Below are 27,988 nucleotides of genomic sequence, written 5' to 3' on the forward strand. Positions count from 1 at the left end.
AGGGTTTGAGTAACAACTAAAGTGAAGGGAGTATATATATGTGTGGTGGGAGGTGGGGGAAGGGGGCGCTGATGTTTGTTTTTTTTCACATATAGAAGTCCTCTTGACACTTACTGCAAATCATTCCAGTTACCACAGAAATACCCACAGTATACAGCCAAAGATCTAAATAAAGTCAGGGTGCTGGAGGATGTCACTTGCCTCCTTTCTGCCTCTCTCATAGAAGCCAGGGCCTTTGTCTATTTGGGACACACCTGGGCCTGGAGAGCCTGCTTACTTAGAAGAAGGAAGGTGCTGATCTGAGGTTAAAACATCTCTGTGAAACAATGTTCAATTGTGTAGGCAAAATCCCAAAGCCCATCAGTAATGAAACACTTCCCAAAAGGAATCACACACTAAACATTTTAAATTAAATTTTTTTAATTAAAAAATTAATGGATAACCAGAGGTGGCACTTGGCAAGACACACTACCTGCCCTTGAAGGCTGAATCACAGCCCAGATGCTCTCGGGACCTGCATCCTGGCAGAGGTCATTCTGTCCAGGCCTCTTGTTTCCTACCAGGTGGAAGATTTTTCTTTGTTTTTTTCTTTTCCTCTGTGTTAATTATCCTGATGCCAGGAAGTCTTTATACTTTAAGCCACTTACTCTTAGATGGAATGGGTGGTACTTTGAGGGAACCCTAAAACATACAACTTTTCTGTATGGGAAAAATAATTTAGAGGGTGATGAGAGAATTAAAGAGGAATGACATCTTCAAAATGGCTTTGCCTTGCAGATCAATAACAGGGTACAGAAAAGCATCTCCTGCCTGTGCAGGAGCAGATGATACAGCACATGCATTATTCTGTTCATTTGGCTTTTATCCTGCTTCCTTATGTGGCTTCTGCTCCCTTTGTTTTGGCTATTTATTGCTATTTGGCAGGAGCAAGGAGGGCAGAGGGAGCTCAAAGGGTGCATCCTCCTGGCTGGTAATTCTGGTGAAGGGTATGAAGGAAAAAGGGGCCTCAGTGTCTGGCTTGAAATTATCTGTGGGTTTCACATTCTCTAATGAAGGATTTAGGATGTACATTCCAATCAGGATTTCCAGTCCCATGGGGGAATAAGCACCAGCCCACATTCCTGAGACATGGCAGCCTCTGGCTCTACTCGCCCAGCTCCCTGGTGGCAGGTTTCACTCAGTCCCACACATGTTACCTCAACCATTTGTTGGGCAAGAGGAAAGACCCTGGGCCCCTCTTCCAACTGGATCATGTAGTTCTCTGCCCCTCCCTTCTCTTTCTCTGGAGTCCACCTCTTTTTGATGTTGATAGTGATTGTTTCTAAGGTCTCCCCATCTCTCCTCCTGCCCTGGCCTCCCTGCGGGGGTCAGTGTCCTCTTCAGGGACAAAAGCCGCCCCAGATCTGGGCTCCCTGGGGTGGGAGGTGGCTGGGTCTGGCCAGTGGGAGCTGCTGCCTCTCCACAGTGCTGCTGCAGCCCCTCCCCCACTGAGCACACAAATGGGCTTTATACAGCAAACAAAAACACCACCCCACCACCCAGGCCACGCAGGCACGTGGACCCAGGCCCTGCTGCGGGAGAGGTTGGCAACAGGCAGAGGAGACAAAGATTGCTCTAAACAACTTCTCTTCGCCTCACTCCTCTTCATGTTCCTCAGTCCAGGTTTCAGTCCTTGACTGCCTACCCTCCATCTGCACTGAGTCTCCCGACTCCTTCTTGTTAGCTGTCTCCTAATTTTGGATTCTTCTTATTCCAGGAGAGCTCAGATTCTGCGGGGGATTGGGAACGGATCCTCTCACCAGTTGACCCCTACCACCCAGGGAGTTGCTCCTCAAGAAGCCAGATGGGAAATGAACATCCAGTGTCCCCCTGAGGAGACCCCAAATTCCTCCTTCCCTGCCCCTGCCTGCTCCAAGGGACCACCGCCTGAACAGTGCCTGTGTGAATTACAGAGGAAGGAAGAGCTCACCCCAGCTGGGCTCCTGAACCACAGCCAGAGCTCCTGTGAAACCTGCTGCTCTGGGCTCTAAGCTTGGCCGTCCCGCATGCCTAATCGGCTATTTAAGGAGCACTTCACCAGCAACCGAGGCAGCCCCCCTTCCTCACGTACACCCATCCAGAGCCACCTTAAAAGTAGGAGGCAAATGTCAAGTCACTGGCTAGCAAGTGGAGTGAAGACCAAACAGGGAGATTAAATAAGAGAGGGCTGAGACACAGTGAGAAATTTGTCCTGGGGACCCAGAAACTCACTGTACCCTACTGAAAACCAAATCCCCTGGAAGGCCACAGAGACACAGAGACAGTGAGAGAAGAGATAAATATACTCCAGGAAACTCCTGTCCCTCCTTTCCTCCCTCCCTCTCCCTGCCTGTCCTAGTCCTCTAGCCTCCAAACTCCCAGTATCTTGTGCTCCTTTCGGGGGGACACCATGTTGCTCTTCACTCTCCTGCTAGAGGTGATCTGGATCCTGGCTGCAGACGGGGGTAGGTACATCTGGATGTCTGTGTCTCTGTCTGTGCTGATGCCCACATGTCACCATGCATGCTTAATGGGGTAAGGGGAAGTATAAAAGGATGCATGGTTTGGGGGAGGGTAGAATAATAGGCTCAGGGATGGTGGGGAAAGAGAGGACTGAGGAGGAAACCATCTTTTATCCTTGCCTTACCAGCCTTGCTGCTAGTGGGGGCAGGATATGTACACACACTATGGGAATCTCTTTGCAGGCTCTGAATTCTCTCTGGAGCTCTTTCCCCCACTGCCCTAGTCCCAGGCAGTCCTCCTGGCCTTCTTTATTCACCAGCTCCTCCAACTAGGGAGACAAAGAGGCCTGGAGTGAAAGGATAGAGGACCGATGTGGGGTGGGAGGAACATACCCATACACCACCTGCCTAAGTCAGACCCTGTTCCCTAACTATGAACCTTATGGCCAAGGCCCCCTTTGTGATTTTATGGGACAACTAATTTTCCAGATTTTCCCCAAAGCCCTATATTAATAGTCAACATTTTGGAGCCCTTTATAGTTTACAAAAGACTTCTAGGAGCTTCCAGATGAGGAGGGTCTCTTAGGAGAATAGGCTGAGGTGCTCCAAGGACCCCTACCCCTCATTTTTGTGTTTCCTGTGCCTAGTGCAGTATCTAGCACATAGTAGGTGTGAAATTAAGATATTTTGAAAGAACATGGTGAGAGGGTGTCTAGAAAGCAGAAAAGGGAATGCAGAGAGGATGATGAGGGGTTACAAATGGAGAGCTACAAATTGCATCTGAGGGAAAAGAAAAAAATAGGGAAAGAGGAGGAAGAGATATAGAATTCTTGTGTTGAGGATGTGGTGGGAGGGCAAGGGCAGGGCCATTAGCCTGCACAGAACCAAGGAATTCAAGTTGTTGGACTGTCCCACAGAGTTAGTGAGAGGTTGCCTCAAGCTCCTGGGGCTGCTTTCAGAGTTGTTTGAACCAATGGATGAGTCAGGAGAAGAGCCCAAGGATGGGATCAAGGATATCTTGTAAATTTGAGGAATTTAAGGAAATAAAAGAGAGAAAGAATTTAGGATTTTTCTCCAAAGTTTCTAACAATTCAAATAATGCCAAGAAAACCTACAAGAAGGCTTCCCTTTCCCCTTAAGCAGTTTGGCCCAGGCTGAGGGCTGGACCAGCAGACCCCCAGCCTTTCAGCCCAAGACTGGACGGCACAAGAGCCCGGCATGTGACCCAGCTGGCAGCACTCTTTTCCACATACAATGCTTCACTTTCATCCTGTCCCCTGCCAGCCTGGGCGCTTGTGCCCACCCAGCACCCTCAGCATGGAGTGGACCCTACCGGACTCCTGCCTTTCCTAGCCATGTGGGGATCCAGGGAGCCGAGGCTCCTGGTGATGGGGACAGCTTCCTTTAGTTACTGGGACCAAAAGGAGGAACATAAACGTTATTTTACAGCTCCAGCCTTGATTCGTGCAGTGCTTCAAAGCAGAGAGTAACTGCCCATCTCCACCAGTGGCCCCCTCCACCCCACTCCCACCCTTGCATCACCACCACCCAGCTCTGAACTTCTTGCCCCTCCCCTTGTTCCAGTTATCTTCCTCCAACCCTCTGCCCACACCCTCACCTCACCCCCATCTTCTAAGTGTTAGATTGGCTTGGCACAGGCCAGAGGAAAGTGAGGGCTGGGCAGACTGCAAATTTGGATCCAGGTTAATTTTAGTCTCTAGGCTCTATCTCTGCATTTCTCCTCCCCTTTTACTCAGCAAGCCCTAGCACAGCCCTGGCTGGAGAGCTTAAATAGGCCTCCCCTCCCCCCCACCTTTCCACCACGGTGTCCAGTTTCAGGGCTCCCTTTGGGAAGTGCTGGAGCAGAGGAAGAGAAAGAGCAGAAAGGGGGATGGAGCAGCCCCACGTGCCTGAAGGAGGGCCAGCGGAGGGGGGCCTGTCCCACGCTGCACTGGCTGTAATTCAAACTACTCTGCCTTGCAGGTCAGCACTGGACATACGAGGGTGAGAGCAGAACCCAAGGCCTACCTACACCCCTTTCACACGGGGCTTCTTCACCTGGCAGCAAGACTTGCGTTCTGTGGGTGGGGAATTTCCTTTAGCTCCTCCCTTGTCCATCTCCTGTGCCCTAGGTTTGTGTAGATATGACTCCTAGACCCCGTTCTAACCCTGAAAGCTCACACCTCCAGCTTCAGCAGAAAAGCCAGTTTTATCCTCAGGCAGTTTGTGGGGAAGTGAGGGAGTTGGAGGGGGAAGGGAACCAGAGTTTAGCTGCCCATTGGTCTGCTGGCTCTCTTTCTAGCCCAATTGATCCTGCCCCCTCAACCTGCACTGTGAAATTGGGATGGAGCTTGAAGTCAAGGGGGAGAAGAGGCTAGCAGGATGATTTATGACCTTGGCTGAGGTGGAACTCAATTCCTTTGAACTTCTGATTAATAACTGAATTCTAGAGTCAATGCAAGGTCCAGTGTGAGAGCATGAAATCAGTAATGGGAAGTTAGAGCTGAATCTGAACCAAACCACTTAATAGGGGCCCCAAAGAAACTAGACTCTCAGGACCATTTTATTTCCTCAGTGTTCCAGCTTCTAGTCTAATGCCACCTCTGGGTATGCAGGCTTTCTACCCACCCCCTCTTCCTCTCCTTCAACTTTCTTGTCCTCAAACTACAGGTAAGTAAAAGCCACTACTCCCCATTTATCAGGAGAGCTGGGGAATCAGCATTGCCTCTGGGCAAGTGAAGAGAACTCCAGCAGGTCCATCAGAGATCCGACCTCACCCTGCCAGGCAAACTGGGGTCCTCACCTGGGGTGGAGGGATGCACATTTCCACCCACATACAGACGGATAGTTGGTGGGGGCTGCTGAAGGGCTGGCTGGGGCTGGAGAGCAGAACAAATTTCTGTAACCCCCACCAGGTCCACATGGTCCAGATCACTGGCCAGACTCTTACCCTGAGTGTGGAAGTAATGCCCAGTCTCCCATCAATATCCAGACAGAGAGTGTGACTTTTGACCCTGAGTTGCCTGCTCTGCAACCCCAAGGATATGACCAACCTGGCACCAAGCCTTTGGAACTGCACAATAATGGCCACACAGGTAAAAAGCCCAGACTCCAAGGAGGTGTAAACTCAGTTCCAATCTTAGAAGTCAGGGCAAAGAAGCATTCTCCTAACTTCTAAATTCTCAGGAGGCTCTATCTATACATTTAGAGATGTGAGAATGGGGATGAGGCTCCAGTACCCACAAGTGGGAGCTGAATGTGATTAAGCTCTATGGGTGGATTAGTATCATATCATCTACTTGATCTTCACTGAGAAAGGAAAGGGTGTGCAAAAGAAGCAATAGCCTACGGGAGAACTGGGTGGTATTTGGGAGAGGCAGGAAAGGCTGGCCAAGTCTCCCAAGTGGTAGCAACCCAAGGTCCAGAATGTGTCCACATCCCTCCACCAGCCCTACCTTGCTTCTTTCCTCTCTGCACAGTGCAGCTCTCTCTGCCCCCCACCCTGCATCTAGAGGGATTTTCCAGAAAATATGTAGCTGTTCAACTCCACCTGCACTGGGGTGAGAAGGGCTCCCCAGGGGGGTCAGAGCACCAGATCAACAGTGAAGCCACAGCTGCAGAGGTACCAGGGAGCAAGGCTGAACTAGGGCACAGGGACAGGCATTGTCGGTGCTAGGGAAAGGAAGGATTTGGAAACTGGGAAGTCGTATGTGGGGGAAAACACCAACCTTTGTGGGACAGACTTAGGGCATGCTGGAGACACTGGTGGTGGTGGTCAAAGCCTCTGGGAGGGGGTGGTGGAAAAACACTGAATGATTCCATTCCCTCTCCCCTACCTCAGCTCCACATCGTACACTATGATTCTGATTCCTATGAGAGCTTGAGTGAGGCTGCTAAGAGGCCTCAGGGCCTGGCTGTCTTGGGCATCCTCATTGAGGTCAGTGGCCCCCCGATCCTGCCCAGGTCTGTCCCCACCCCTCGGTCTTATTCTGTCTAGGTCTGCTACTGATCTCCTTCCCAAGGCAAGTCAGTAACCCACTCTGACCATTTATTCTATACATGAATGCCTTACTGCATATATGGACTCATTCCAAACTCTCTCCCTTTCCTCCCCTTCTTCCAGGTAGGTGAGACTAAAAATCCAGCTTATGAACACATTCTGAGTCACCTGCATGAAATCAGGCATAAAGGTGAGCCTTAAAAATCTCTATCTTAGGACTTCAGGGAGACTTCCCCCAAAAGGTCTAAGAAGCCTGGGATGAGGCAGTAAGTTAGGGGCCAGGCAGTTCCACTTCTGGGAGCCCTGTCTATGTAAGCAGTGAGGGGAGGATGAGTCCTAGGCTTTCTCCCGCAGATCAGAAGACCTCAGTGTCGCCCTTCAATGTGACAGAGCTGCTCCCACCACGGCTGGAGCAGTACTTCCGTTACAATGGCTCGCTTACCACACCTCCCTGCTACCAGAGTGTGCTCTGGACAGTCTTCAATCAAAGGGCCCAGATTTCAATAGGACAGGTGCGTGGGGGAGAGGTGAGGCAGCAGAAACATAGTTGCAACCTCAGATCCCTTCCGACTCCCCAGAGTGAGTGACATGTCCCTGCTAATCCCACTCTTCTACTCCTCAGCTGGAAAAGCTTCGTGAGACACTGTTCTCCACACAAGAGGAACCCTTTACACTCCTGGTACAGAACCACCGAGTCCCCCAGCCCCTCAACCAGCGCACTGTCTTGGCTTCTTTCATCCAAGGTAACTGTTGGGCTTGGAAAAAAAGGGAAACTGGGGGATTCGATGCCAAGAAATAGGGAGCCCCAGGAACAGAAAAGAAGGCCAAGAGGGGATGGGGTTTCTAGGATTTTCTTGGACTAGGAACCACCCCCTAGCACCCAGCTGACTTCCCCAGGGGGAAGGGGATAGAAGCAGTGTGTTCCCTCCAGCCAGGATGGGGACCTGAAGTCCCACTGACCCAAGTCCCCTTCCCTTACAGTGAGATCCTTGTATACCACAGGTAAGGCAGCCTTACCCAGGCAATGGGTGGGGAGGCCCTCTCAGCAACTGGGGGAAAGGCTCCCTGTCTGTTATTCTCCGGCTGGCCCCCTCCATCTTTCTGTCTCCCAGGCAAAATGCTGAGTCTAGGTGTGGGGATTTTGTTTGGCTGTCTCTGCCTTCTGCTGGCTGTTTATTTCATCGCTAGAAAGATTCGGTGAGGTCCTACTTTCCATTCCTCCAGTCCTTTCTCTTCTGATGGAAAGCATTCTCCTATTCCCCCCCTAATCTGTTTCACCTAAGACACTAGCCATTTCCATAAAACATTCCCTCTTCCAGGAAGAAGAGGTTGGGAAACCAGAAAAGTGTGGTCTTCACCTCAGCACAAGCCACTGAGGCATAGACTCCTTCTGGACATCATGGATGCCACCCCATATGTCTATCAGGGTGCTTCTAAAACGGGGTGCAGGGACTGGCCAGACAATACCGTAGGAATAGTAGGCAGACACACCTCCTTCCTCCAGACAGCCCCTATGGAGAGTAATGAACAGGCTCTTGCTTGAGGAAGAACAGCAGAGCCTTCAGCCTCTCAAAACATATAGGAGCTCAGAAGATCCTTATGTCAACAATGCAGAGGGCAAACTGTGTTTAGTTGCAGGGGAAGTTGGGGGTATGCCCCATTCCCTCACTTTTATGTTCCTTTCCCTAGATAAGGCAGGATCTCCTCTTAGGAAAAAGGGTTGCTCTTGTTGGGGTTATGGGTTTTTTTGCTCAATATACTTGGAAATTAAAGTTACTGACCCTATCTCTGGCCTTACCTTTGAGACTCTTGAGAGTGAGAGAGTTCCTTAATTCCTCAGGTGGCAGAGGTGGGCAAAGGATAGGGAAAAAGAAGCATGGGTGAATAACTAACTCCTTTTACCCCAATCCTGAAAGGGAGACTGACTTCTGGAAAATGCTTAACCCCCAGTGTCTGAAATGTTAGACCACAAGCCCAGGTTTCTGCCCTTGCACCAAAGGTATGCTTGAAGAGGATCAGAGGTTGCCAGGTTAGGAAGGAGGATGAGCACAAGACATGAGGAGGAAAAAATCTCAATTAACGTGTTATCCCCACCCTTAAGAGCCAAGTTCCCCCACAATTATAAAGTCTCTTTTATTATTCAAAATCACAATCACCTTGATTAAAAGGATGGGACACGCCATTCTCAGCAGAAAATGATACAGTTTATAGAAAAAAATTCCCCACCCACTCCCAGTTAAAAATTAGAAAAAATATGCCCTCCTTCCCTGCGATGTCATGGTAGTCTGACTTCTCCAGTGGCACTGCAGCTCTGGAGTGGGCCAGCTCACCGCAGCACCCTCCACTTCACCTTGGGGAGAGGAGGGATGCTGGTGGTCAAGGAGGTTAAACCATTAGTTCCAGTAATACCAGTTCCCAAACATGCACGTTCTTCCTTTCCCCACAAGGCCGGGGACCAAGGGGAAAGGTGGATAGGTATGAGCCCAGCCATAGGAGCAATTTTGAGGAGGGAAAATAATAGTCCAAGGAGGATAGGAGAAGAATTGCAACACACCTCCTACCTCCCCCAACTCAAAATAAAAAGGCAGTTTGGGGTCTTTATCACACCAAAAATGGCTTCTCTCAGACCTGAGAAAAAGACCAAGATGTACAGTCTGGAGAGGGGGTACTGGGAAACTCAGAGCTCATCTGCCCTTGAGCCTCCATTGATTTCATCTCCATGGCAATGGCTAAGCTAGGTCCCTTTTCTTGGCAACCTGCACTGTCCAGAACTAGAGATGGAGAAATACAGGGCGAGGAGATCAGGAGGGCACCCCAGGCCCAGGGGTTCCCCCCAGGTTCCCTCAGTCCTCGGGTGGGATGAGCAGGGCAGAATACACCATCACCCGACTGTCCTCCTGCCGTCGGCCTGCAGAGGGGAAGGGGGGTGAGTCTTGTGCAGGGTGAGAGTAGAGCACTGACACATGGGGAGTCGGACAACAAGGGAGTCCCCAAATGGTGGGGATAAGTGCAGACTCAAACCCACCAGTCATTGACTGACTGAACCCAGGCTGCTGCTGGTAAAACCTACAGAGTAAAGGTCCCAAGTGGACAAAGCAAAACCCTGAAGGTGGTGGGACAGACGGACGAGACAGAATGGTGGGCCATGGACCTGGGCTGGGGCTGGGCTCAGTCATGGGCAGTGGGCAGGCAGGTGGGATCTGTCAGGCGATCTGTCCAGGTAGTCATTCCTTACACAAGAGACTGCGCTGGATACTTTGGAGGGACCCTCCAGCTGTGATGAAGGCCCAGAGCCCCATGGAAACAGTGACTGCATAGATGGGCAGCAGGCTGGCCTCATACCAGGGGTTCAGGAATGTCTGAGGATGGGAATGAGTAAAAAAGAGGTCAGATTCTCCCTCTGCCTAATGCCCATATTCTCTTTGTGCCTTTGACCCAAACATCTCACTCAAATCCCCGTGACCTTCCCTTCATAGCACCAATACAGTGGTTGAGAGGACTTCTGATCTTCCGCTCCCCCCGAGGTTTCTGCCACTCCTGCTCACCTCAAGCCATCTATATGACAGTTGATTAACCCATTCAAACTCCTCCCAGAGCATCCCCAGAGCAGGTCACACACTGATGGTGAGGTGAGAGACCTCTAAAGACTTGCCTTTCTGCCTCCTCCCAAGAGAAATTGTTAAAGGTTAACAAGTGAAGATTAATTCCCCTTCCTCCCACTCACCATTAAATTCTTTTCTCTCTGAACTCAGGCCTCTGTCCCCAACTCACCAGTCCTGATGTCAGTAGGTGACTCCCAACAACCAGGCCCAAAGCCCAGTACCGTCTCCTCTCACAGGCATCAAAGAACACAACTCCCCAAAAGGTATGGAGCAGGATAATGGCTGCTGTCAGGAAGGCTGCAGAGAGGGAGATGGGGATGAGAGACATCCCTCATCTTCTCCCAGCCTCCTGAGACGTTGAGCCAAAATAGTCTCCCAAGGAGAGCAAATGCAATAAATCAGATGAAGAGCAGGGATGAGTAGTACATGAAGGCAAGATGAAAAGTGGATCTTACCTGATGTCAGGAAGTAATAGGGTGAGTCTCCATGGATCCCAACCACACCAGGCCCAAGTGCATCAGCCAAAATATTGATAACAGAGAAGACACCACTGATGATACCGAAGGAAAGACCAGAAACTGGGGGGAGGGAGGGTCTCATCAATGTCAGAGATCACTACAGCCTGATTACTAGTAATCCACCCCCATTCCCGGTCCCAGTTTCCCCACACCTACTCTCCCTCCAGACCACCTCTCCTTTGAAGTCATGTATGAAGGAAAAGAAGCCAAAGGGATGTTTAGAGACCTCCCTGGGAGAGGGGGTGGTCCAACTCCCTCCTCCAGTCCCTCTCCCTTGGCTCACCATAGGCCATCTGGCGGATGGAGATGGGTGATCTTCCGTCCTCACTCAGCGATGCTAACCCCTCATCTGCCTTCCTGGGATGGGGTGGGGTGGGGTGGGGTGAGGGAAACATGAGGGAGGGCAGGATGCTCCTTTCCCTCTAATGTCCTCCCTTAGTGCCTCCTCTTCCAAACCACCACCCAGGGGCTTCCCCACTTCTCCTAGTACAATCCTCTACCGTTCTCCCCTCCAGACCATCCCATCTTCTTACTTAAGCAGCTTGTAGTAGGCAAAACGGAACACCTCCTGTAGAAGAACGGAGACAGCAGCACCAAAAATCAGGAGGCCATACTGGAGGCGGGCATCTGACGGGTCAGTCACATGGACTAAGATGAACCAGACCACAGAAGCCAAGAGCAGGGAGACCAGCCAGAAAAATGCCCTGAGGAAAGACAAGGGCAATCAGACAAGCAAGGACAGGAGCAGCCAGAAGAATCAAGGTGGTGAACCAACCAAGACTGCAGCATGAAAAGTGGAAGTTAGACTCCGGGATGGCCAGGGAAACAGGGAGGAGAGAGAGTCTGTAGGGATCTGGACGCAGGGGAAGGAATAGAAATCTGATTAAAGAGTCTTCTGAGCGATGGGAGCCAGAGTGTACGAGCACAGGAGGGCAAAGGATCCGTTCCTGGATCCTCCCTTAGGGCCAGCGGAAGTCAGCACAGCCCCCTCACCAGTCCTGGCCCTGGGTCTCCTCTGGCGTCGTCGGGAGGGGCACAGGGGGAATCAGTGCGATCCCTGGAAGGCGGAAACCAACTGCGGGAACAGGCAAAACACCCAGACCCCAGATTCAACCCTTTCCAATCTTCACCTTCGACCTGTCTCCCCCAACTCTTGCTCCCAGGCTCAACCCAGTTCCTCCAGCCTCTTCCGGAATCACTCTCTCCGACACCCTCCCGCGTCTCCCCGACCCCCTACTCACCCCGCGACCAGGATGATGACGCGAAGCGGGTCTCCAGCCACAGTGATCAAGAAAAGCGCAAAGGCCGGGCCAAAAGCAACGAAAGTGCATCCGAAAAACACTGCGGCCCCCATGGCTGGGCAGCTGGGGGCGGGGTGGAGGCCTGGCCAAGAGCTACGAATGGGAGTCCGTACTAACGGCCAGCTAGGGAGTCCGTGGGGCGGTGACGCGACCCCGTGAGGGGCGCGGCGCAATGTCACCCCCGGACCCCAGAAAGGGGGTTGGGCGGGGCCGGGGGAATCACCGAAACCCCAGATACAGGTCCGCGCGACTTCCTCTACGGAAGCCGAGGAGGGGACAACCCGGCCGCAGTCCCATGGCCACCTCCCGTCTAATCCCCACCCCCAGCAGGCCAATGGAGAATCGGCGGGGCAGGGCTGCATGACCTGTTGGGAGTTGTAGTCCTCTTGTCCTGAGCCCTCGACCCTCGGTCCTACGAGTGGCTAGAGCCGGTTGAAGGGAGTGAGCCAGGACTGGGCGGGGGCGGAGTACGGGCTCCTGGGTTCGGGGGGCCCTTGGCTGTGGTTTTCTCTCGTTCTGTTGTGGGGAAGAGTGATGGCGATCCTACCTTGTCTTGAAGAGCTGCAAACAGGGGAAGATCCTGTTGGAACCTCAGGGACAAATACAAAGAGCACAGGATAGGAGGTGCAGGGAGATAGGGACGGGTATTGTTCTTACTTGAATGAGAGGAAATGGGCTAGAGCTACTGCCTAAGAGTTGACGGTTAAGCTTAAAAGTAGTACTTTGAACAGGCTAGTATAGGAAGCATGCAGTATAGTAACTATTGCTAATGAAGGCTACATCTACAATGACAAGAGAGTAAGAGAGAAGTAAGGGGATAATGTTAGGAGGGAGGTTGGAAGGGATTGAGTTAAAATTGTAAAAAGCAATTAGAGCTATGAAGTTGAAGGAAAACGACCCCCTCCCCAAGTCACTCAGTTCCTTTTGACATACTTCCTATATTTATTTTCTGGAAATGAACCACAGTAGTGTCTTTTCCTCTGGGGTGGGAGGGGGAAGGGGTAGGAATTGCATATTAGAATGAAAGAAAGTTAAAGTGGGGGAGAAGAGTATTGCAACCTCATTTGGATGCGGGTTAGTCTTCAGGGAGAATGTTTAGGCAAAATAGTACCAAGACAGGGAAATGAGGGCATATGAAATATTGTTTTTGAGAGAGTAATCGAAGAACCAAAAAAGTATATAAATTGTTCAGAGAAAACCAGAATTCCTTTCCTAACTGGAAGTGATGTATGACTTAATGTATATGTGTACATCTACATAAGTGTTTTACATTTTTTTCCAGGAAAGGAGCTGAAGGAGTAGATTGTATAGTTTTACAGAGTCACCAAACAAATCCTCCCCCAATATGGTTGAGATGTTGGGAGCATCCCAGGCAGTGCTCAAGACTCCAGTGGGCCTTGCTTCTGAGCCTAGCAGGCCAAGTCAGGGGAATGATAGGATAAGGCAACTCTTTTCATTTCTCCTTTGGGCTGTTACCATAGCATCTTTAGACTGATGAGGTCAGGCACCAAACCTATCTTGTTCATGGGTGGTTCCACAGAGACTTTCATAGTACCTGGCGTATAGAAGATGTTGGATAGATATTTGTTAACTCCCTTTAAAAAAAAAAAAACTGTATTCTTTTCTTATTCCCTTGCCTGTGAACCTTGAATGGCCTATCAGACTAAGCCTAGCACATATTACTAAATGTTTCTGAACTGAATTGAACAAAATGGGAAACAAAAGCAGAGGAAGGGTAAGATGAACTCTATTTCTGTAGGCTGGAATGAAGGGAACACACCAAGTAGCTGGAATGGCAGAAGGCGCATGGCATCTACAGGAAAGAGACTGCTTCTTCCCTTCTTCCATCCCGTATCCAGAAAGTTGAGAAGGAGGTGGATGGAGTAAGGTGAGGTCAGTACTTAACAGAGAGGAAATAATTGGACATGGCTAAGAGATTTTTATCAGAAGCAATATAGCAGGTGCTTCAAGAGCCAGACAATGGTGTTGCTATTGCTTCCATACTTCATAATCCAAGACAAGCAGAGAAGAGGGACTTCTCCAGTCTAGAAAAATGTTCATCCTTCCTCAGAACATTTCAACTGTGAAGAAAGAGATTGTGCTTAAGCCTCAGAGAGATGGTGATGGTAAATCAGGAACAGTGAGAGGGAGGGTGAGCTTTTTGTGAGGGTTAGGAAAGTAGGGGAAAGGGGAAGCTTCTTGTTTGGGGGAGGTGTTGCTGTTTTGTTTGTTTCTGTTTTGTTTTGGCAGGTGTGATGGAGTCCTGAACGGGTCTAATCTAGGGCTGGAGTTGCTCAGGAACATTTTCACATCAAAACCCACTTTGCCTCTCTTAATCTGGGCAGCTCTGGCTGAGGACCAGACCGGTAGTAACTGATGATCCAGTCAGTCAGCAAGTGGGCGGGAGAAATCTATCCCCTGGGAGAAGAGTTGCTGCAGCTCCCTCCCTGCTTTGGAGGAGGGCAGGAGGCGGAGTAAGTTTGGTGAGAAACACTGTAATTTCCTTTTTTACTTTCACAGCAATAGTGCGGTATCCAGAATGGATGTCCTCTTTGTAGCCATTCTTGCTGTGCCACTTATCCTGGGTAAGTTCACTTCTCTTCCTGAGCTTTTGGGCCAGGTCTTCCACCATAAATGGGGTGGGAGAAAAGCAGATGCAATTCAGTGCAATGGGGAGTGATAACACGCCTTCATCTGTGCTAGAGTCCAGTGTAGAGAGTGGAGGATGGTCTTGAAAGTTGAGCCAGGAAAAGGGGATGAAAGCAGAGCCCAGAGACAGCTGATGGGGATGGAGCCCCAGATGTGAGGTCACAATAAGAGTGACCTCAGCTCCCCATTACCACAGAGTTGAGCGAGATGCAAGGAACTAAAGTGAGCATGAAGGAGAGAGGGGACCTCTTTGAAGGTGAGGGAGGACTCTCTAGTGAGGGAGGCTCGGCTATCTTCTTTCCCCGAGGGTTGGAGAAAAACCCTTGAATTAGTGAAGACATAGAAGTGGGGTGGCCTTTAGGGTAGTGGAGAACTGGCTGCCCTTAGTTCCCCTGAGACTGGAGAACAGGGCCCCCAAAGGAGCTTGGCTCCTTCCCTCCTTTGTTCCTGGTCAGCCAGGTGCTCACATTGTTTCCTTTTCCTCCAGTTGCCTGTGTCATTGCTTGGGGTTAAGGGAGAACTTTCAAGGAGCTTAGGGAAGTGTTTAGCAGGAGGCCTAGTTCTTGATCCAATCATGTCAAAGCCACATATTTTTAGTCCTGGGAAGGAAGAAAAACTAATGCATCTGGTTTATGTAGTCCAGCTGACTCATCTGAAGAAAACGGATGTTAACTGGCATGTTCAAGGCTTTTCCCACTAGTTAGCAGTGAATCTGGAACTAAAACTCAAGTGCAAAAGCCTACATGTGTATTCTTTGTGAGAGACACTGATAAAAAAGGATCTCTCACACATACAGTGCAGTATGGAGCATACTGAGGAGTAAAGTTGGAGTTCTTAGTCTCTGATCTCTCTCAGCTTCCTACCCTTTTTAAGTTTATTTCTCATTTGGAGTTTACAGTTAGTGAAGAGACCTGTTTTCTGTTCTGAGAGTTGCTGGGTTGAAAGGGCCCAGAGTAACAGGCCTCATCACAGATACGCGAGCCAGAAGACTGAGAAGGGTTTAGAAGTGCACAGGCAGAGAGATAGTAGGACCCTTGGAGGGGAGGCAGAGAGAAAAAAACTGATAGAGCCAAGAGCAACTTCAGTTGTCTTTCTGCTGTTAAGGAGTTCCAGATGCCCCGTGACCTCTAGCCCTTGTCCCCATAGGACAAGAATATGAGGATGAAGAAGGACTGGAAGAGGATGATTACTATCAGGTGGTCTATTATTACACAGTAACCCCTAATTATGGTGAGTATGTACAAGGTTCTGACCATCATCAGGATGGAGAGAGGTTTGGGTGATACTTAGTTCTGAGACTTTGCTTTTCCCTTTGCAAATGGAGTGACTGGACCAGAGAGAAATTTGGCTCTGAGTAAAGACTATCAAAACTTATGATATTATCTCCTTAAGCTAGCAATTTCCAATTCTTTGGAAACTGGTTGGAACAATTTGAAATTTTTCAAATTTGTAAATTGTTAGATATCAGATTGAAAATATAAATGCAGATACATTCACAAACATTGCTAACATTAAAGTTCATTAGAATTAGATTACACCAGTAAATTTTATAACTTGAGCAAGTTGAAGTGTTCTGAGCAGTTCCTACTTCTCATTTCTAGATCTAGTGCTTTCTCCTTTGTTACTACTGATTTTTTCTCCTCTCCAGATGACTTTGGTGCGAATTTCACTGTTGATTACTCCATGTTTGAATCAGAGGACAGGCTGGTGAGCGACCTCTACATCTAAGAGGGTCAGGATAGGTAACAGTTAAAAAGAAACTGGGCAATGTAGAAATACAAATGATTAGCAGAAATAAAAATGGGTTAAGGGAAAGGAAACTAGGTAGTGGTCCCCATACAGATTTATAACCACAGCTGGGGAGGAAAATAAAGCCACAACCCAGTGTTTCCTAAAACACTCAGAGGGAGGGACAGTCCTGAGTAAGGGAACTGGTGAATGGGATGGGCACATAATCCATGCAAATGTAAAGTAGGGAGGATCCCAGAGTTTAAGTCTTGGTGTGGGATGGTGGTAAAGGAGAGGAGGACTCCTAAATAGGAATTAAAAGACTCTGAAATAGGAATTGCTAAAAAGGAATCTATGAGGGTGTTGGGTGGTGGCACTGGTAACTCTGTCTTTCTCAATCCTACTGAGGGCAGAACAGGTTGGATAAGGAGGTAACGGAAGCACTAGAGACTACCATTAGTCGTGAAACAGAACGTGCAGACTATCAGAAGCCTGTAACAGTGAGACCAGTGACAATGGAACCAGTGAGTAGACTGGAAATAAGTAGGGGAGGGACAAGGACAAGACATCCCTTACCCTGGATAGATCCCAGCTGGTGACATGGAGCAGAGGGAGGGCTGGAATAGCAGGCTTCAATGGATGGGGAACCAAATAACTAATACTGCAATGCTGGTGTTCATCGCAGCCTGGCCATCATACCTATCACTGTGATTGAGTACTAACCCTGTATACAGAATACTGGGAAGATTTAGTGCAGTTAAATTTCAGATCAATGGTACTTGATGTGTATGTGACCTATGCCTCAAGCTGCTAAGGATGCTGGTGCTGATCAAAAAGAAATCTATGATGATGTTAGTGCCCTCTGTAAAACTTAAGTTACACTTAAGGTTTATGATAGTGTTGAAGTACATAAAAATTTGAGAGCATATAACATAGACAGTGCTTTAGGCAGTGGAAGGAGAGAGATCAATATAGGCTGGAGTTGTCTGGAAGACTTAGTTGGTGATTGTGCTTGAGATATACTTTGAACAATAGGTGAGCTTTTGACTGGCACTAAGTTGTGAAAATATGAAAGCAATTAGAAAGAAGAATAGTTATTCCAAGAGTGAAACAGCTGCATAGGTGAGGAGGCTAGAACAAACATGGTCAGTGAATAGCATATGGTTGAAGGAGAGGGTATGTAGAAAGGAACAGTGGAAAATTAAGAAAGAAACAAAATTTACAAGGCTTCTAATATGTGCTTAGTAGTTTCACATATGGCAAGATAGGGCCAAATTACAGAGAGTCTGAAGTGTTAGGCTAAAGGGAGCCTAGTAAGTTCTTCAGTGGAGTAAAGACAAAATGAAAGTGGTATTTTAGAAAAACTTCAGTTGTATGGGGGATGCAATGGAATAGAGAGGGACTCCTGATATTTGCATTATTCCAAAAGCAATCCATTAAAGGCTTGGGCTAGGGAAGTTGCATGTTGAATGGTGAGGGAAAAAAATAAATAATTTGAAGATGTCTTGCTTCAGTGATAATTTCATATGAGAAATAATTGAGGAGAGAGTTAAATATGACTTAAGTTCTAAACATGTATGTCTGGAGAAATAGCTGACAAAATGGGAACTGTTGGAGGTCAGAGTGGTTTAAGAGTAAGGGTATTAATTTGGTATTGGCCAAGTAGATTTATAGTGACAGCCCTGTGAGGGTGTCCTAAAGATAGCTGAACTAGCTGCCAAGGAGCCAAAAGAAAAGGAGGTTATAGGCAACCTCAAAGAAAGCAGTTTTAATTGAATGGTTATAGCAAAAGCCAGATTTCTGTGGAGTTAGAGAGGGAGTACATTGTGAAGAAGTGGAGCGAGAGTATAGACCAATCATTTGAGAAATGCCGTAGTGAAGAAAGAGAAGTAATTGCTAGAAAGAGAGACAGGATCAAAGTGCAACCTGAATATGGTTGAACACAGATGGGAGGAGTCAGGAGGAACAGGAAGCTAATGATTGATGACTAAAACAGATAAGTATTTTAAGGTATGTAGTAGGCTACCGTTAGATCCTAAACTTCTTGAGGCCAAGAGCCATGTCTTCATCATATTTAAGCCCCCCTGTAGTACCTAACACAGTGGCTAGCAGAATGTCATGCATATAACAGATAAAAAGTACATGTTGAATTGGGTTGAGCCTCACTGGTATGGTCAGGAATGGCTCAGAGGCACAGAGGAAAGGATTCCTTATAGTGATGAGAGGGCTGGATCTTTTTCTAAGCTGAGAGGAAAGGAACACAGAAAGGTTGGTGTAAGGAGATGGCTAGCCCTCCTGGGGTGGGGAGTGGTGGGTGGTAGGAAGCATGACACTGGCCTACTGTGAGGGGATGTCTGTATTTTAGCAGAGTCCAGATCTGAATGATGCTGTATCCAGTCTGCAGAGTCCTGTTTCCATCCTCCTGTCCTGGGCCCTCGTTCAGGGTGGGATGTATTTCATGTAGAAGGTGAGAGTGCAGCCACTGGCCTTGGGGTAGTCTGTGAAGCAACTTTCTTTTAAATTTTTTATTAAGGTATTATTGATATACACTCTTATGAAGGTTTCACATGAAAAAACAATGTGGTTACTACATTTACCCATATTATCAAGTCCCCACCCATACCCCAATGCAGTCACTGTCCATCAGTGTAGTAAGATGCCACAGATTCACTATTTGCCTGTGAAGCAATTTTTATCAGTGTCTCTGGCTAGTGTTTCCAGCCTCATCAATTCTGAGCTGCATAAAGGAAGAGGAATCACATTTAGAAAAAATCTCACTATCTAACTGAAAGAGGCTTAGGAGATGCTGAGGCAAAGACTTTTGTAATAAGAGTCATTACTTTTCTGAACCGGGAGGACTCCAGGACCTCCCAAAGCGGAAGCAGGTGGAATAGAGAAGAAACCTCTCCAAGTTTCCAGTCTGCCTTGAGGAATCAAAGCTGGCTCCAGCTTGGCTGTGGTTTAAGGCATGGCAGGTGCCAGAAGGCAAAAAGGGAAGGGCCCTGAAACCCAGTAGAGCCAAGAGACAAAGTTCAGAGGCAGAAGGGGTGGTGGTTCTCTGTGGTAGAAGGTACGAGATGGTGAAGGAAAGGAAGAGGGAACAGAAACCTGTATTACATGGAAGGAATTTAAGTTAGGACTCTAACTATGGGGCATGAAGAAATTTAGAAGGAAGGAGTGAAGAGGGGAGAGAGTATATCTTCCAAGAAATGTCATGGGGAAATCCAGCTCAGAATATGAAGTCTGGGGAGTTTTCATAGAGGTGGGGGGTAGAGAGAGGCTAGCTTAGTCTCCTAACCCTGTTTTATTTTGCTTTTTCCTTTCCTTGCTTTTGTAGGAGAGAGAAGGCTGCTACAACTCTGTAGATGGGGATTTGGGAAGAGGAAATTGGAAGATAAAATAAATAAGTGAAATAATCTGGCCACTCTAGTACTGCATGAGGGTCTGTTCTAAAGACAAAACACTAAGGAGCGCACCAAAATATGCCTGTGGGAAGAGTAGATTACAAAAGGAGTTAGGTGACTATAGAATTTGGGGGAATTATTAGGAATGTGAATAAACCTTAAGTTTGGAAGATGGAGAAGAGCACCCACAAACAGCAGATTTGTTCAGTCCATAATCCCCTCTAATTCTATTGTTTTGTTTTATTATATATGGTGTTGAGACTGGAGGGAAATGGAGTTGAGGTTTATGTATAATTTTTTTTTATAAAATAAGCACATTGTTAAACATATGTAAAATGTTAAGAACTACTTAAAATAGATTTTTAGAATCACACCCTCCTCCACTTACCCTCCCCTCCCCCACCAACAACGTGCCTCTTCCAGTTAGTAATTAGGACAGGCAGGGACAAACCTACAGAAATTTTCTCCATGCTAGAGATCCTAATCAGAACTTGGCTGCCCCCTTGCGGTCTCTTCGAGATCAGCTTCCATCAGCCCACATCCCCTACCCCCTTGTCTCCAGCGTACTCTCACAATACTCTAAGGGGCAGAAAATAGTAAATTCAGTACGCTGTAAACTCCGGACTTGCCCCCCTCCCTCCTTCAAAGCCTTTCGAGTCTTCTCCAGGGGACAGTGAAGCTGGACAAAAGCATCAGACACCTACCCTCACTCCGTTCCCTGCGCTAGGAATCACAGATTTCAGAGCTCAGGGTCCGGGAAGCCCGAATAGAAAAGTCAGGAACAACCGAGTTCGGTTTTGACCTCTAAAGTCGTGGAGGGCTGGCATCTGAGCTGGTAACGTGCTTGGTGGGTTATGTAAGGAAAGGGCTGGAGGAGCCGCCCCAGCGGGAGCCCGAGAGGGCGTAGTGTTCTCGGTGGCAGCCTCTACCCTCCTCACCCAGCAGGGTAGGAGGCACCCACCCAACTTGGAGAAGGAGGAAAGGTGGGTGAAGCCGAAACCGGGGAGCCACAATGGCTGCGCTGCCGAAACGAGCAGAGTGTACACAGAGGCACACATTCATTCTCACACACGTTGCAGACCCAAGTAGCTGATGCCTTCCACGTGCTGCAGTCGTGAGCAGAGCACCTCAAAGGGGGTAGAGGGATCGGCTCTCTAGGAGCAGCCGAGAGTCCCGCATCCCGAGAGACTCGCCTCAGGTCACGCAACCAGTCTGTACACTCCAGCCTCGTGTCCCCGGCGCCCACCATCCTATTTAAGGCCACGAGCTCCGCCCTTTTCACCCCTCCCTATTTTTCCACTTTCCATCCGCCTCCTCCTCTCCTCATCGGGTCCTCCAAGCTAGACGCATGTAGGGGCGGAGCACGAAATACTTCCTTCCAGCCAATTGTCATCCGACTGCCTTTCTATTGGCCTAGCCCCTGTGAACTTCTGTAACAAGAGCCACGTGCCGCCGGCTAGGAAACCAATGAGGGTGCGGGGTCTGTGTATGCAGGGGGGAGGCACGTGCCAAGCTGCACGTGTCTGGGAGGGGGTTAGGGGCGGAACCCAGTGAGAAAGAGGCGGAGGTGGGTAGTCGAGACCTGGGGAGTCGGAGGAGCTGGAGGAAACCTGGGACGATTCGAGTGACACAGGTGAGGAGACTCGGAGGACAGAGAGCGATCCGCGAGGTAAATCAGACCAAGGAGGGTTTAGAGACCTAACGCAGATCTTGGTATGGGAGGGGTCACGTCACGTGACTTGCGCGCCGGGAGCGAGTCCGGCGCGGAAAACCTGACAATGATTGGGAAGAGGCGGGAGGTCTCTGTGGGAGACGGTTCCTGCAGGGTTACTAGGTGGGTTCCGGTTTCCGGACGTCATCTCAGGTGGAGAGGTTCGCGGTGTGGTCTGTCTGGGAACAGACCACGTGAAGGACGGGCCGGGGGAAGGTGTAAAGTCAGGTAATTCACTCTGAACTGAGGGGAGAAAAAACTTAAGAACTGATCTCTGGAGGCCAGCAAGGCAGTACAGGTCTTTAATGGGGGGTTTGGGGGGATAACTTCTTTTGTCTTCTGAGACAGGTAATACTGGGGAGGGAGGGAGGGAAGAGAGATTATTATCCGTGCAGTATACCCCAGTCTTCCAGTATATTTCTAATCCTCAGATTCTGGTTACAGATTTATTTGCTTTGCTCTCCAGTTGCAGGTTTCCATCTCTGGGTGCCCCGGGAGCTGCTTTCCAGCCCCTGCTTCTGAACCTATGGATTCTCCGTCTAGCGTTTCTTCCTATTCTTCCTACTCTCACTTTTCCTCTTTGTCCACCTCCCCAGTGAACAATGACTTTGGCTTCCCCTCCGATAGTGAGGAGGAGGACAAGAGGGCCCACGGCCCCAGGTCAGACACTATTGGGCAGAGGGGAGGTTCCCGGCCCCGTCCCGGTCCTATCCGCTGCAGGCAACGACCCAAGCTTTCCAGGAACCAGCATACAGCATCTCACTCGGGCCAACGGAACTTAGCTTCTCCCATGGCTGGATCCGGGGTCAAAAGATCAAGAGATGGTGAATTGGAGAACATTCTAAACATCCAGGGTTGTACCACAGAAGGAGACATGCTATTTGCTCAGAAGGTAAGAGAAAGCTGAGGAAAAGACACATGCTACTGGAGTGGCTTAGCACCCAGCCATTGCTAAGGACTTTATAAGGATAGTACTGGCTCCCAGATTTGGAAGTGGAAGGATCAGTACTGGTACGTGCAATTCTTAGTCGTTTTAAAGCCTTTGTTCTGACTTCCTACAGTGTAAAGAGCTCCAAGGATTCATACGCCCTCTCACAGATCTACTGAATGGGCTGAAGATGGGTCGCTTTGAGAGAGGTAATTATGTGGTCAGTTGTATTCATGTAGGCTCGGTTCATCTCTCAATCTCTCGCTCTCTCTCTTTTAATTGTGTAGTTCTCTTAAGTCTTTGGGTCCTGGGTTATCCCTTTTTTGCTTCTGTATATAATTTCTTAAAGTGAATCAATTTTAACACTCTTGTATCCTTCCTTTACCTATTTCTTGACTCTTAATCCTTGCTCTCTTTCCTTCTCCCTGACTCCAGGATTGAGCAGTTTCCAACAGAGTGTGGCAATGGACAGGATCCAGCGTATTGTAGGTGTTCTGCAAAAGCCACAGATGGGGTAAGTCTCCCTGGTTCTTTCCTCAGTACTTCATAAAAAAGGGAGATATCTCTAATCCTGTCTTGTTGGGGTTTTTTCCACACTTAATGGCTTTTTTAAAAAAATGTCTTTTTCACAGGGAACGTTACCTAGGAACACTACTACAGGTAGAAGGGATGTTGAAGACTTGGTTTCCTCATATAGTTGCCCAGAAGTCATCATTGAGCAGTAGTAACAGGCAACAGCTGACCAAGGTAAGAACTTATAAACCTGAGGAAGAGGTCAGAAAATAACTAAAGAAATGAAGTGTACATGCAGAAATGGGCTCCCTGTTCCATTTTTTTCTGAATCTTTTCCTCTTTTCAACAAGTTTCTTTTCAAGGATGGGAATGCCTAACCTTCCTTCATTTTTTTGATTCCTAGATATTTTTTGTTATTTTGTTCAGACCACTGTGAAGAAGTACATGAAGTTTAATTCTATCCCTCATGCTGCAGCTTACGTGCTTTCTGCATAGATACAGAAGGCTTTATACCTGAGCATATGAGTCATGCAGGGAGATTCCTCAGCTTCTTTCTGGAAATCTTTGTTCCTCTTCTGCCCCTAAAATCCTCTCTTTTCTTTATTTACTCCTGCCCAAATATCCTTGTACTAAACCCTTTGAAACCATGGGTTTCAAGAATGGGTCATATGAGGGGAGGAGGGTACCTGTAGGGCACTCAGAGTGCAAGTATTAGACAGTTTCTTAGGCCTAATGTGGAAGTGAACTATTTTCTGTGCCTTTAGGTTAAGAGTACTTAGGGGCATTCAAATGATGGGGAGGGGAAAGTCTTGTAGATAATGGATAGTCCTTGTTTTCAATCAACCACAGTTACTGCTGTGGGAATAATTGATTTAAAAATAAGCCAGAGGGTAGGGACTTTATAATGGGGGGAATCTAGTAACCACATGTTGCTCATGTGATTGTATATCAATGATATCTTAATAAAAAAATAAGCCAGAGGATCCACCTGCATATTAATTTACATTTCATAAGGAACTCAACAAAGGAAATTAGAATGTAAAATACAGAAATTAGGAAATTATTCCAATTAAAAATAGGCTTTTAAAAAAGAAGTTCTAAAATGAATTTTTTTATAAATAGTGAGAACCTAAGGGACTGTTTTATTTTGTATATGCACAGATATCCAGGGCCTGATACAGTTTGTGGTTCAAAGTGTGCCCTCGAGTATTTGTTAAATAAATGAAAGTACAGTTTGGTTATTAAAACTTTTACTTAATTTCTTGCCAGACCATAGTTATCTGTTGCATATAAAACAAGGTATATTTGCATTGTAGAGTTCCCAAGAAAAACAAAGGTATAAGCAACCAGGTATAGTTTAACCTGAAAGCCTTTCTCACATCATTTTTTTTCTCTTTTTGCCCCATTCCTAGCATTTTCCAAGCCGCCACAGTTATCTAGCTGCTTCATCTCCTGAATTTCCCATAAACAAGATGGACCAGACACAGATAGGACATCTAGTATTGAGACAAAAGCAGCCTTGGCACCTCACTGAGTGGCCAACTTTGAACCTCACTTGGATCCACACGACTCCAATTTGCAACCCTCCTCTCAGTTCCCCAGCCACTGTCTCCTTTAGCCACAGTCCCATAGGCATTAGCACTAGCATTGGTGTCATCGTTTTCCTCCAGCATGGAGTGCGGCCTTTTATCCACTGTGCCCCAACTGCTCCAGTTCCCTCTACTGCGGTATCTCCTATCATCTCTGGTGATCCTAAGAAACTCTCTGGAGAGGGGCCTCATTGCCACAATTTGCCAGGAACTCTGCCGTCTGACTGGAGCTGTACCTTATCCCCTCCTGGTAGACCCAGCATGGCCAGAGAGATGACCACCAGCCGCCTAGAGCCATCTACCAGTTGCTCCTGATGTCCATCCTCTCAACCCCTAATCCAGAACTTTAGATTGTAGTTTCTAATTTGCATAAATACATAGATAACTTTTTTTTTTACTTTTAATGTGTGCAATTATGAGAGGAGAGAAATCCTTTCTGATTATAGAAATTTTATACTTAAACAGTTTGCTGATTGGAGGAAATTGAAACCTGCTTCACAGACCACTGTTTATCCTCTAGCTGCATAGAAGAAAAGGGATGGGAACATGAGCTCTACAAGGTGGAAGTCTGGATGAGACAATATAAGGGCTGTGGGAGAGGAAAAGGGGCGAACACCCTTGTGACACTTATAAAGTTCAGAGTTGGGTTTGTGTTTTCCTTCAGGCTCAAAAACTAGTACCTTTCCCTTTATATCTCTCACTCTTGTAATCTTGCAGGTGGCCCAGAGTAGTAGGTCCTGCTCTAAGATAAATTTGCTTTGATGGGAGCTGTTGGTGCTTAAGAATAAAAGTATATGTAATCTACTGCTGTCAGAGGAGGGACACAAGAACTGGAATAATTTCTGTGGTTGCCAGTTTTCAAGAGGAAGGAATGCCCTAGAACTGTCTGAATGGGGAGTATCCCCCCAGACACGGCCTCATCCTGACTCAAAAAGCTATAGCTGCCAAATGTATGCCAGACTAAGGAAAGCCTACCTAAGAAGGCAAAAATGAAGTCTGTGTATTTACCTAAATCTACCCTTCATCTATTCCTCTTTATGATTTGTCCCAGTTTCCACCACAACCATGTCCTCTCCCATCCTAAGCCTTAGTAGTGTATCAGACTACTCAGTCTTTTTAGTTTTTGCTTCTTGGCTACTTAGCACATAACTAGTTTCTCAGAGCTAGTTATACATATTCCTCCTATTAAGTCCTCTGTTCTCAGTGCAGACTTGTCTCCTTTTATTTCAGAGACAAGACTTCCTTTCTAAGGCAAATCTCTCCATTTTTACCTTTGATTACCTTTCACCTCTGGAGCTTTTGCTGCATCATTTATCTTCTTTATATCTTGTAACTTCAGTTTGCTATTGGATTGTTTATTCTTTCTCCTGCAAGAGTGATCCTGAGCCTGGCCGTCCTCTTTCTCATTTTTCTCAATAATTCTTGACAAAATAGTCTTATGCTCTTTCTGGCAACTTTCTACTGCTCAATCCTTAACCTTTTGCAGTCAAGCTTCCATTGCTATCTGCTGCACCTTCCAAAGCCACTAGTGATGTCACAGAATCAGAATATTAAAATACAGTTTCTACCCAATTAAGAGCTAGAACAAAGGGTCTTTACAAAAGCTATGTACTTATGCTGTTTTCATCATTTGACACTTGATGCTGTCTACCAAAACTACTCCCTTGGCTCCCATTCGAGCACACTATCGTAACTCTAATAAAAGGAGACAATTGTGCACTGAGAACAGAGGACTTGAGAAATAGGAGGAAGATGTATAACTAGCTCTGAGAAACTAGTTATGTGCTAAGTGTAGCAACTTCTGTACATTTTAATGGCCCTACTTCTGTCTACTCCGGAGTTTGGGGGGTTCCCCTAGGCTCAGTCTTTGACCCCTTTCTCTGACTTTATTCTTTCACCCAAAGGTTTTATCTTTCATGGTTTAATTATTGCCTCAACTTAGAAAACTGCTGAAGCGTCATCTCCAGTCACATGCAGTGTTTCCCCTGAGATGACATAAGGAATATTTAAATTTCTGCTGGACACTTCTATTTATATGTTACCAACACTTAAAGCTTTTATTTCAGCATTTTAGAACCAACAGGTACCATCTGTTTCTAATTAAGTTTTGTAGACTCAGAAAGTTAGCTTGTGCAAGATAACACAACATGTAGTACAGAACTCTTGATTTCCAGTCAGGCATTCTAGTGCTCACCAATCAAAATACTATCTTTCCTCTAAAGATGTCCTGTTGTGCCTTTTTGCAGTCTCTTGTTCTTCTGTTAGTGCTATCTATGATACCATCATTTTTCTAGATAACAGGGTTTAAAACTGGGTACCATTCAGTCACCACATCCTTTTTATTCTGTGTTTGGGATGTCTCTTAAAATCCATTTCTTCCTATCCATTCCATTGCCACCTCTCTAGTCTAAGCTTTGACTATAGCAATCACCTCTCTAATTTTCCTAGAACAGTGCTTTTGCATGTCATTCCCTATTCAGATCCTTCAGTGGTTCTCCAATGCTTTGAAAAGAAAGTGCAAAACCTTAGTGAAGGTCTCCATTTCTCCCTCTGCTTCCCTGCATGATCCCTCTGTTCAGTTTTATTTGCCCCTGAACACTAAGCCTTTTTGTCTCTAAAGTCTTGTTCATACTGTTCACCTTGCCCAACCTTTTTTCCTGCTTTGGTTAACTGAAAGTTACCCTTCTTTCAATGACTAACTCAAGTCCTTCTCTCAGTTGTTCTACAGGCTCAGTCTTTGGCACTTTACTCCACCAAATGAGATCATGTGTATAAAATGCCTAGTATAAGGTTTGGTATATAGTAGGCTTGCAAAAATGTTTCTTTCTCCCTTTCTTTCAAAGTATTTTTCTATTGTGTCCTATTTGATTCCCATGACAGTTTGTGTGACTGAGGGAAGATACGCAGATTTTACAGTCCCATTTTACAAATGAGAAAATAGACTAAGAGTTTAAATCAGGGGTCAGAAAGAGCCAGATAGTAAGTATTTTAGAGTCTGTGGGACATATACCAACTACCCAACTCTGCTGTTGTAGCCATTCTTAATATGTAAACAAATGAGCATGGCTATATTCCAATAAAGTTTTATATACAAAAACAGGTGGAGCTGGATTTGACTTGTAGACACTAGTTTGCAGAACCACTGCTTTAAATGACTTATTCAAGGTCATATGCCTGATAAGTATCAGAATTTGGATGGATAGAATCCAGATCTCGACTTCTGATCAAGGCTTTTCCACCATACTATACTTTTGTCTATGTTTTGCATTTGTCATATGCTAATTTGTTTTACTATTTTTCTTTTATGTCTACCTACTGTCTTCTGGTGGTCCAAGAGGCACTGGAATGTATAAACAGTACTTAACACAGAGTATGCATTCAATAAAAGTTTGCGGATAAGCATAATGTCCCAGTTTTGGTAATTTGAACCTGGCGTACTCTGAAACCAGCTGTAGTTTATTTAGCTATTAGCATAACTGATGAGGATGCAATCTGTGTGTGTGTCTGTGTGAGCATGTGCACCTGTGTGTTTTAGTGGAGGTAGCAAAGAAACTCATTACATGAG

At 47.1% G+C, this 27,988-nt stretch overlaps 4 protein-coding genes across 39 annotated transcripts; 3 read left to right on the top strand and 1 right to left on the bottom strand.

Annotated features, from left to right (window-relative positions):
* Positions 1–461: 461 nt before the first annotated feature.
* Positions 462–10,345, top strand: CA14 (carbonic anhydrase 14). 26 transcript variants are annotated; one of them, XM_017661081.3, is made up of 13 exons: positions 1,536–1,662; positions 1,757–2,483; positions 4,464–4,484; positions 5,183–5,265; positions 5,473–5,575; positions 5,960–6,102; positions 6,322–6,417; positions 6,604–6,670; positions 6,835–7,007; positions 7,103–7,223; positions 7,462–7,482; positions 7,593–7,677; positions 7,800–7,996. In XM_017661081.3, exons 2-13 carry the CDS (start codon positions 2,429–2,431, stop codon positions 7,861–7,863), a joined length of 1,032 nt encoding a protein of 343 aa, XP_017516570.1. In that variant the 5' UTR covers positions 1,536–1,662; positions 1,757–2,428; the 3' UTR covers positions 7,864–7,996. The 26 variants fall into 26 exon arrangements, 24 of the variants coding, with proteins under 24 accessions (XP_036880754.1, XP_036880751.1, XP_017516599.1 ...); XM_037024858.2 differs by lacking the exon at positions 5,183–5,265 and adding an exon at positions 5,056–5,150 and having other exon boundaries at positions 1,537–1,662; positions 5,396–5,575; positions 6,835–6,992; XM_037024857.2 differs by having other exon boundaries at positions 1,537–1,662; positions 6,835–6,992.
* Positions 8,595–12,459, bottom strand: APH1A (aph-1 homolog A, gamma-secretase subunit). 3 transcript variants are annotated; one of them, XR_012130348.1, is made up of 7 exons: positions 11,842–12,459; positions 11,134–11,304; positions 10,884–10,957; positions 10,538–10,660; positions 10,252–10,379; positions 9,632–9,839; positions 8,595–9,388 (listed from the first exon to the last, which is right to left on the bottom strand). XR_012130348.1 is itself a non-coding variant. In XM_037024850.2 (7 exons), the coding sequence occupies exons 1-7, from the start codon at positions 12,261–12,263 to the stop codon at positions 8,724–8,726; spliced, it is 1,149 nt and encodes a 382-aa protein (XP_036880745.1). In that variant the 5' UTR covers positions 12,264–12,459; the 3' UTR covers positions 8,595–8,723. The 3 variants fall into 3 exon arrangements, 2 of the variants coding, with proteins under 2 accessions (XP_036880745.1, XP_017516511.1); XM_037024850.2 differs by having other exon boundaries at positions 8,595–8,830; positions 9,716–9,839; XM_017661022.3 differs by having other exon boundaries at positions 9,716–9,839.
* A 476-nt stretch (positions 12,460–12,935) lies between these two features.
* On the top strand, positions 12,936–19,700 carry C4H1orf54 (chromosome 4 C1orf54 homolog). Of its 4 annotated transcripts, none has more exons than XM_017661142.3 (7): positions 12,936–14,267; positions 14,422–14,486; positions 15,697–15,780; positions 16,199–16,257; positions 16,692–16,802; positions 18,644–18,745; positions 19,616–19,700. In XM_017661142.3, exons 2-6 carry the CDS (start codon positions 14,441–14,443, stop codon positions 18,740–18,742), a joined length of 399 nt encoding a protein of 132 aa, XP_017516631.1. In that variant the 5' UTR covers positions 12,936–14,267; positions 14,422–14,440; the 3' UTR covers positions 18,743–18,745; positions 19,616–19,700. The 4 variants fall into 4 exon arrangements, with proteins under 4 accessions (XP_017516631.1, XP_017516637.1, XP_073090677.1 ...); XM_017661148.3 differs by having other exon boundaries at positions 12,936–13,794; XM_073234576.1 differs by lacking the exon at positions 12,936–14,267 and having other exon boundaries at positions 18,647–18,745.
* A 150-nt stretch (positions 19,701–19,850) lies between these two features.
* On the top strand, positions 19,851–27,842 carry CIART (circadian associated repressor of transcription). 6 transcript variants are annotated; one of them, XM_017661006.3, is made up of 6 exons: positions 19,851–21,315; positions 21,860–22,285; positions 22,455–22,530; positions 22,757–22,835; positions 22,954–23,068; positions 24,247–27,842. In XM_017661006.3, exons 2-6 carry the CDS (start codon positions 21,920–21,922, stop codon positions 24,736–24,738), a joined length of 1,128 nt encoding a protein of 375 aa, XP_017516495.1. In that variant the 5' UTR covers positions 19,851–21,315; positions 21,860–21,919; the 3' UTR covers positions 24,739–27,842. The 6 variants fall into 6 exon arrangements, with proteins under 6 accessions (XP_017516495.1, XP_017516502.1, XP_017516485.1 ...); XM_017661013.3 differs by having other exon boundaries at positions 21,205–21,315; positions 21,990–22,285; XM_017660996.3 differs by having other exon boundaries at positions 21,209–21,621.
* Positions 27,843–27,988: the final 146 nt, after the last annotated feature.

The sequence above is a fragment of the Manis javanica genome, chromosome 4 (genome assembly GCF_040802235.1).
Source record: "Manis javanica isolate MJ-LG chromosome 4, MJ_LKY, whole genome shotgun sequence".
In the NCBI taxonomy this organism is placed as follows: domain Eukaryota; kingdom Metazoa; phylum Chordata; class Mammalia; order Pholidota; family Manidae; genus Manis; species Manis javanica.